Consider the following 9,480-nt stretch of genomic DNA (forward strand, 5'->3'; position numbering starts at 1 on the left):
AATGTTTTATATTTTTGTGATGTTTTTACTTGCGGTATTCTTACATTCTTACCGTACTAGGATCTGTTCACACTTGATTTTTTTTCCCCATACATATGACCATATGGATCTGTATTACAGCACCCATAGACTGCTATGTGCCCATACTGTGCCTGTGATTTTATATGGAGGCCCATTGAGGGGTAACGTGTGCCAATGGATGGCATATTACGTAGCTGTTCTCACGAGGGCACACGACGTTCCGCAAGTTTCCGTATGCTGCATAAGTTTTACGCTAAAATGTAAAGAATTATTTCCTGTTGATTTCAACGGGAGTTTTGTGATGGTAAATGCCATGAGCCGTTCTCCGCTCTATGCATTAAATAGGTTATAATGGTGGGGGTGACCCGGCTTTTTCCGTACTCCCCATAGTGCTATGGGGATTGGCATCTCGCCTGCTTGGCCCACACTCCATGTGACTCCTCCACGCAGCGAATATATTGATGGGGGTCCCCCATTGTAGCGATCTTTGAGGATCTCCACAATAGGACTCCACTAATCATCTAACACTTGTCCCTTCGAATATGTTCCCATAGTTCATGTTTTCTGCTTTAGATCTTATGCACGTGACCGTAACGTTTTTTTACTGTCGGCAAATACAGATCTGACTTCTATGGGCGAGTCTGTGCTGCAATTGCAGATAAGAATAGGACGTGTTCTATATTTTGCGGACCAGTTCTACGGCACGGACGCACATCCGTAAATATATGGAATGGTGTCTGTGACCAATAGAAATGAATGGGTCCGCAATTCCATCCGTAACTACGGATCCGGTCGTTTGCATGGGGCCTTCACGGTATGAAATTGAAGTCCTGTCCACTAGAAACAGATATGTGATGTAGGTGTGAACGAAAGCCTATCTCTTGGTAAAAGGCCCTACACTCCATGGCACACGTTTATGAATAATGGCGTGTTTTGCGCCAATTAGAGAAGATAGTTGGTGAGAATTGCACCTAATTTATTAAAAGGTGCTAAACTCTGAGTAAATCTGGTGTCTGAATTTCTCTTTACGCTTGCTATGAGCGGCCGTACATTTGCCCCAATAATTTGCACCTTTTTTAACTTTTGGCCTTGATGAATGAGTCTGAAGTACATTTTACAGCTTGACCGTACCCTCACCTGTTTTCTTTTCTTTGGAGTGAGGAGACAAATTTTACTAAATTTTTGCACAATTTTAAATGCAACTTTTAAACCTGTGCAATTTCCACCAAAATCCGGGATAAATTGAATACTAAATGTGGGCAATTGTTTCTGGAAACGGCGTTGTCCCCGACCTAGTGATGTGTGGCAAATTGCAACACAGTCATACTCCAGCCCCTTCATTCTAGAAATCATTTACTGTCCTCCCCCGATCAGACGCTGATGTCATATCTAATCATTACAGACGAGGTGTAGATCCACTCTCAGCTACTTTGATTTAAAGAGGCTGTCACCAGATTATAAGTGTCCTATCTCCTACATAGTCTGATCGGCGCTGTAATGTAGATAACAGTGGTTTTTATTTTGAAAAACAATCATTTTTGAGCAAGTTATGAGCTAGTTTAGATTTATGCTAATGAGTTTCTTAAAGACCAACTGGTTTTTACTTTTTACCAACTGGGTGTTGTACAGAGGAGTGTATGAGGCTGACCAATCAGTGACTAATCAGTGTCCTACACTTCTCATTGTTCCAGCCCAGCATGATCCACAGCACAGTGTGATTGTGCAGTGAAAGAAGCAGGGCTGGAACAATGAGAAGTGTATGAAGCTGGTCACTGATTGGTCAGCCTCATACACTCCTCTGTACAACACCCACTTGGTCAAAAGTAAAAACACGCCCAGTTGGTCTTTAAGAAACTAATTAGCATAAATCTAAACTAGCTCATAACTTGCTCAAAAATGATCGTTTTTCAAAATAAAAACCACTGCTGTAATCCACATTACAGCGCCGATCAGATTATGTAGGAGATAGGGCACTTATAATCTGGTGACAGAGCCTCTTTAAGGGTTATTCCCTCACAAAGTGGTGATGTATTGCTGGGACAAGCCATCACTTTCATCGGTGGGGGTCCGACCTCTGGGAACATCACCAATCCTGAGGTTGAAGGGGCCACAGCGCTGCGGCCCCTTCATTTTTTTCCCCTGCTCAGATGATGACCCCAGAGCGCTGTGGCCCCTTCATTCTCAGGATCTCCACCGATCAGTAAGTAATGTCTGATCCTAGCGATATGCAATCAATTTCTGTGTTGGGAATTATCCTTTAGTCTCATAGTAAGTGTCCAAGTGTTTTAATGGGAAATCAGGATAATCCTATAGGAACAAATAGCTAAGCCCTGTAACCTCCCTCTAATAACTGCAGTCATTTCTGTGTATTTCACTTTGCTATAAGTTGTATTATTTATGCTGAATGTTAAAGGGGTTGTCCGGGGATTTGTTATTGATGGCCTTCCCTTAGAATAGATCATCAATATCAGATCGGTGGGAGTCTGACTCCCGGCACCCTTGCCTACTAGCTGACTGACTGGGCCGTGGCGTTTGTTGCCGCAGCCTTTTCGCAGTTTACAGGCACGGAGCTGTAGACATCCAGAGCGGCTGAGCCTGGGATTGTAGTTCCAGTCCTATTCAATGGAATGAGACTGAGCTGCAATCCCAGGCACAGCCGCTACCAATGTGTTCGGCGTTGTGCCTGGTAAACACTGAAGAGTCCGCAGCAATGAACGTCGCGGCCGCTCCAGTCACCTGATCGGTGGGGGTTCCCGGGAGTAAAACTCCCATGGATCTGATATTGATGACCTATCCTAAAGATAGATAATCAATTAAAAATGTCCGGAGAACCGCTTTGTTTCATCTGAGCCACGTGTCACTTGTGTTATTATTCAGTCTGTGGGGTCGTCGTGATGATCGACACAATGAACAAGAAGCAATTGACTGAGAAGATTCTGAATCACGCTCTGGGGATCGTCTACCTGCTGACTGGGGAGGTTAGTGGAGGTGCTGATATCCATATGGGGGTTCAGGCTAGGTTCACACCACGTTTTTGCATCCTGTTTAAAGATACGGTTTGTTTTTTGGGTGATTGCTAGGAGACCCACCCCTAAGACCCCCACTTATCGCAAGAAACCCTCCTGTCTCTCCTCACTGCGTCCTCCCTTCCCCACAATGAGGAGGCACGTGAATAGGTGCGGTGATTGTGCAGAAATCCACAGGGATATCCGCAAGACAAACCCACACCCGGATTTTGCTGCTGATCTGCAAGTACATTGCCTGCAGATTTAATTTCAGATCTTTACCCCCCCCCCCCCCCCCATTAGAGGTAATGAGAAAAATCAGACAAAAATACATGCATAGCCCGCGATATAGAAATCTACACCACAGGTAATGATGAGATTATTATAAATATATTGTAATCTGTGTAATATACTGTATTCTGCTGTGTTTTCCTGCCGCAAATCTGCCAGAAAAAAATCCACAGCGTTCCACCATGTGTGAATTTACTCTTACGCCTCATGCACACGACCGTCTGTGCCGTCCGAGTCCCGTCAGTGATCAGAGGAAAGATGGGACATGTTCTTCCGCTAAAGTGAATGGGTCCGTGAAGACTCTCGGATGCCGTCAAAAACGACCCGAGTGGCACAACAGTCGTGTGCATGAGGCATTAGGCTGGGTTCCCACATAGCGTAAGCGCTGCAGAATTCTGTGTGGAAAATTTAGAGTAGCAGCAAAATAGGAAGAGAAATCCTTTAATAGGAGCGCCTCTGACCTGTATTCTGAGCAACCAATAAATCTTCTAGAACACGTCTAACTATTCGGAAAATGATGAGAGCAGTGACATTTCCTGGGTATAATAGAAGAGATGGACAGTAGAGCGATGGTTGTTGTCTAGACCATACGCTGTGCATCAGAAGTCCAATTTCTGTCCGCTTTCAGCTGTGGGTTTATGTCCCAGACTAAGGTTCTGGTCAACGCAAAATTGCACTATAGATGTAAATAGGTTGATAGTTTATCTGTAGGTGGTAAGTAGTCTTATTCATCAAATGCATCTCTCTCTCTATAGGAATATGTGGTCATGAAGAAGAATTCCCCACACAGCACCACAAACCTGCTGACTGGAGAGGTGAGCTTCGCTGGTGACTCATTGTAATATCGAAGGCCCTGTTTACAATAAGTTTGCGAAGTACGCTTAGCGTGTGTGTCGGGAAAGTTACCGCCATACATTCTAAACCGACAGAGGCCAACAGGGAATCCTTTTGGCCTCCGTTGGGCCAGTATATTGCAAAAACAATTATGGGATAGCGTAGAAAACTGCGCTATTCCATTCAACGGTATAAAAAAAAAAAGCCGAAAAAAAATAATCATACCGCGCAGTAAGACCCTATAGGCGATGTATATAACAGTAAGCCTAGACAGTGGGATACGTCACAGGATTCCATCAGAGATGTATGTTTGATAGGGACGAAGGGGAAAATAACATGTTGTGATGATGACTTCTATAGGAGGCACAGCCTGGAGCCCCTCTCCCCCACACCAGTGCAGAGTCGGGCTGAGGGCTCGCGGTGGTGAAGGAGGATAGTACCGCCGCTGTTCTATACCCCGGACAGTGTGTGTTCTACTGTGACACTGGGCTGGATGGGAAGGGCACAAGACATAGGAAATATATTTGCAGTGTTGTTATAGAGAGGAGGAGAGTGCTGTATGGGTGATGTATGGCACAGTGGGATACATTGCAGCCTTCCAATGTATACGTTCTACCTAGGCAGTATAATGTGAACAGGGCTTAACTGGTCAGTATGTGATTCACTCTTAGGGTGTGTGCACACGATAACGACCATTACGTCTGAAATTACGGAGCTGTTTTCAGGAGAAAACAGCTCCTGCATTTCAGACGTAATTGCTCGTACTCGCGTTTTGCAAGGCGTCAATTATGGGCGTAATTTGGAGCTGTTCTTCATTGGAGTCAATGAAAAACGGCTCCAATTACGTCCCAAGAAGTGTCCTGCACTTCTTTGCCGAGGCAGTCATTTTATGCGTCGTCTTTTGACAGCGACGCGTAAAATGACAAGTCGTCTGCACAGTACATCGTAAAGCCCATTGAAAGCAATGGGCAGATGTTTGCCGACGCGTTGAAGCCGTCTTTTCAGTCGTAAATCGAGGCGTAAAACGCCTCGTTTACGCCTCAAAATAGGTCGTGTGAACCCAGCCTTAAAGTGTTGTTGCCCGGAGGAGAGAGCTGGTAGATTCAATACAACCATGTACTACATGATAGTTCATTTATTAAAATAGGTGCCGTGTAAAACTAGGTTTTCACTGCAGAAGAAATGTGGCCACCCAATCTTCCCTCATAACCGCAATCGCTGGGGGTGAGTGAAGCCGGATGCCGAGGCAGTTTTATTCTAAAAAGAGGTGGTCCAGAGGGCACCTCTAAATCAGGATGTCTTAAAATAAACTCTTGACACGTCACAAATAGGTTAGAGGTTATAATCCGTGGGGATCTGTGTCCTGAAACCCCCACCAAACTTTTCAACGATGGCGCACAAGTGCAGTTCAGTGGAAATTAATTTACTCAAGACAAGACATGGACGTGGACTAGACATGGACTTTCATATATCATTGACTGCCTCTAAGGTTTTTATTTGTCTTTTTACTGTTCTAGGTACCAATAAAATGTGGAGACATCTCAATCTATTTCTCAATGGAGGAATGGGACTATATTGAAGAACACAAGGACCTTTATAAGGATGTGATGGTAAAAAATCAGCAGTCGATCAGTGCAGTGAGGATGCCGTCAAGCTCAGGTGATTCAATACTCAAGCATGTAGCGGTCAGGGCGTCCTGGTGGTTGTAGTTTGACAACCGCTGGAGAGTCACAGGTTGGGTTTCCAGATCCCTTTAAAAATGATGATGTAAATTGGCTCCATAGGCAGAGACGTCAGATATTCTTCTTGTAGATTCTAAATAAAAAAAATACTTGTCCCAGAAATATGAATCACTCACCGTTATTCGTCTCTGCTTTTATTTGCAGACCTTTCAGAAGATGATCTAGACTGTGCGTCAATTAAGGATGTAGAAGAAGAAGCCGCAAATGAAGAGGATGTTGAGCCTCCAGTACTTTCTCCAGAGATTCTTATTGGTAGGTCGGCGGATAATTAATTTGTTTTGCGATAGACAAAGCATCTCCCCAGAAAAAAAGGAAAATTTAATTATGTATGAATATGATTGTGACCATGCCGCTTGAAGAGGTTGTCCCGGTTCCAGGCTGTTTTTTATACTGATAACCTATCCACAGGATAGGTTCTGTATATGTATAAATATGAAGTTCTCTCAATGCTTAGAGCTGATACAGTTATACACTATATCTCTGAGAGAGCAGAAAATAAATACATTTTATGAAACCGGCATGATCAACACTAAACTGACTTATTGCCAGGTGAAGTTAATGGCAAGATACAGAGCGTTGAACAACCGGATGAGACTCTAAAGGAAAGTGAAGAGGAAGAGAGAATCATTGACGTCACCGGTGAGCACTGCCCTGGCAGCAGATATATATTCGCATATACACGTGATGTGCCATATCCTCTTAATACTTGCTTATGTTTTAGCAAATGTAGACATAAATTCACTGGTCTTGAGCGGTCGTAACTGATTGGAGGCGTAAAAACGGCCACACCATGATTAGTTTGGCCAAGCTCTCATTTAGTAGTAACCACAAATGGCCGTCCCCAACAAGATTCGTATAAGAAAAGAATGATTATTATTTTTCCATCCTGTACAGATACTTTTGTAAAGCTTTGTTTTAATCCTTTAGCAGATGATTCTGTGGTCAGGGGAACAATACAAGAATCTCCCCAAGCAGCCGGTCTGGAAGAAGAAGAAGGAACTTTACAAACAACCTATGGGTCTCAAGAGTTCCAAAAAGAAGACTTCACTAATAATTTTTCCAACGATTCCTATGACATGGTAAATCTTCTTTCTAACTCCGTCTCTGATAAACATAAACCGTTCTCTCTGGACGAGAATTTCCTCCCCGAGAATAGCGCAACCTGGGAAAATGTCCAAATCATGAGGAGAACTCGTCGAAAACAAAACTTGCATTCCAAAAACGATTACGTAGAGTACGAAACCATAAATGAGGACCAGCTGGATGAGTTTGAAAATGACTTTTCTTACAAGTCATGTGTTACTTTACACCAAGAATCCTCCACTCCTTATATATGTGGCGAATGTGGGAGATGTTTCATCTCGGAGCCTTCCCTGACTGAGCATATGAAAAAGCATTCTGTAGATAAGCCTCATAGATGCAATGAATGCGGGAGAGAGTTCGAATACAGATCTCGACTAATTGTCCATCAGAGAACACACAACGGCGAAAAGCCTCATAAATGTGAAGAATGTGGGAAGGACTTTAACTACAGGTCTCGCCTTCTAGTGCATCAGAGGAAACACACTGGGGTAAAACCTCACAAGTGTATTCAGTGTGGCAAACAGTTTGATTACAAGTCCCATCTCCTCAGACATCAAAGGACACACACATGAAGTGGAAGCGTCCCTACGCCTGCCAGAAGTATCGCTAAGCAGGGGCCACCCCTTGTTTTACACATGCAGGGGACTGCATGATCAAAAATATGGCGCGCGTGCTGCGTCACAGTCTGTGCTGTTGCCATGCAGGCAATGGAATAAATCTGTCAGTGCAATTGATTCAGTTTGATTGTGATTTAAGAAGAATGGACAAAGATTTTTCATCCGTGGAAGAAGTCCTGCGATCTTTAGTCAGAGGCCATGTTGGCTACGTTCAATAATGCTACAGAGTTTTCACGAATAGTAATGCGAAGCCAGAGATGTGTCGATTGGATCAACTTTAACATTGTAATTGTAACCTTTTCCATCTTACACATGTGCAATTGCTTAAATACACTGAGATAACCGTTTGCAGTACAAAGCAGCAATAACACAAGATTTAGGAATGTGTCCTTTACAAAAAATAATAGAGCCAAGCCAATATAACAAAATCGGTACGTGGAGGCTAATGTATGCCGCAAGTAGATGGAATTACTTCGGTCTACAATCCAAGCTTGAAGATCCCTGGACAATCTTAGGAGCCAGGGAAGTTATGTTTATTTTGGGGGATTCCCAACTTAGACATTTATGGAGTATTCACAGAATATGCCATAAATGTCTAATAGATGTGGGTCCAAGCTCTGTGACCCACAGCTATATCGAGAGCAGGGATCACTCGACCCCCCCGTTTCACCTGGTTCGGCTGCTGCGAGGACTGCTCGGCTGCTTCCGTAACTCCCATTGAACAGAATGAAGAGAGCCGTACATGGGCGGTGCCCTCTCCACTGATCACCGCCTGGAATCGGCAGCTTGCGGATGCCGCACTGGGTGAAATTGGGTCAGGTGATAACCGCTCTCAATGTAGGTGCGTGTTCCAGAGCTGGAACCCGCGTCTATCAGACATTTATGGAATATCCTATGGGTATGCCATACATGTCATGTCTAAGTTGAACCTTTAGGCATTAGGTGCTTGCATTATACTTGTTTGTTTTTTTTAACCTACATGTAAGGTACGTTTTGGCACAAACCGTATGTTAAATTAGTTTAAAGAGGCTCTGTCACCAGATTTTGCAACCCCTATCTGCTATTGCAGCAGATAGGCGCTGCAATGTAGATTACAGTAACGTTTTTATTTTTAAAAAACGAGCATTTTTGGCCAAGTTATGACCATTTTTGTAGTTATGCAAATGAGGCTTGCAAAAGTCCAAGTGGGTGTGTTTAAAAGTAAAAGTCCAAGTGGGCGTGTATTATGTGTGTACATCGGGGCGTTTTTAATACTTTCACTAGCTGGGCGCTCTGAAGAGAAGTAACATCCTCTTCTCATCAGAACGCCCAGCTTCTGACAGTGCAGATCTGTGACGTCACTCACAGGTCCTGCATCGTGACGGCACCAGAGGCTACAGTTGATTCTGCAGCAGCATCAGCGTTTGCAGGTAAGTCGATCTTACCTGCAAACGCTGATGCTGCTGCAGAATCAACTGTAGCCTCTGCTGCCGATGTGGCCGCCACGATGCAGGACCTGTGAGTGACGTCACAGATCTGCACTGTCAGAAGCTGGGCGTTCTGAAGAGAAGAGGATGTTACTTCTCTTCAGAGCGCCCAGCTAGTGAAAGTATTAAAAACGCCCCGATGTACACACATAATACACACCCACTTGGACTTTTACTTTTAAACACACCCACTTGGACTTTTGCAAGCCTCATTTGCATAACTACAAAAATGGTCATAACTTGGCCAAAAATGCTCGTTTTTTAAAAATAAAAACGTTACTGTAATCTACATTGCAGCGCCTATCTGCTGCAATAGCAGATAGGGGTTGCAAAATCTGGTGACAGAGCCTCTTTAAACACAATGAAAATAGAGGGCCCACACAGATTTAAGTTCTATAATTTTATTCCTAAAGTTATTATA

General features: G+C 43.8%; 1 protein-coding gene across 3 annotated transcripts in view; it reads left to right on the forward strand.

Moving 5' to 3' along the window:
* The window catches only part of LOC142659652 (uncharacterized), a 9,306-nt gene extending 665 nt beyond the window's left edge, over positions 1 to 8,641 (forward strand). For 2 of the 3 annotated variants that reach the window (XM_075836014.1, XM_075836013.1), the window contains exons 2-7: positions 2,899 to 2,999; positions 4,073 to 4,132; positions 5,669 to 5,810; positions 6,038 to 6,145; positions 6,443 to 6,532; positions 6,821 to 8,641. In XM_075836014.1, coding sequence (XP_075692129.1) covers positions 2,916 to 2,999; positions 4,073 to 4,132; positions 5,669 to 5,810; positions 6,038 to 6,145; positions 6,443 to 6,532; positions 6,821 to 7,548 — 1,212 coding nt within the window. In that variant the 5' untranslated portion in view covers positions 2,899 to 2,915 and the 3' untranslated portion in view covers positions 7,549 to 8,641. The remainder of the gene's footprint in view (positions 1 to 2,898; positions 3,000 to 4,072; positions 4,133 to 5,668; positions 5,811 to 6,037; positions 6,146 to 6,442; positions 6,533 to 6,820) is intronic. The other variant, XM_075836015.1, reaches the window with a different exon arrangement.
* The last annotated feature ends 839 nt before the right edge of the window (positions 8,642 to 9,480 follow it).

This window comes from Rhinoderma darwinii, chromosome 8 (genome assembly GCF_050947455.1).
Source record: "Rhinoderma darwinii isolate aRhiDar2 chromosome 8, aRhiDar2.hap1, whole genome shotgun sequence".
In the NCBI taxonomy this organism is placed as follows: Eukaryota; Metazoa; Chordata; class Amphibia; order Anura; family Rhinodermatidae; genus Rhinoderma; species Rhinoderma darwinii.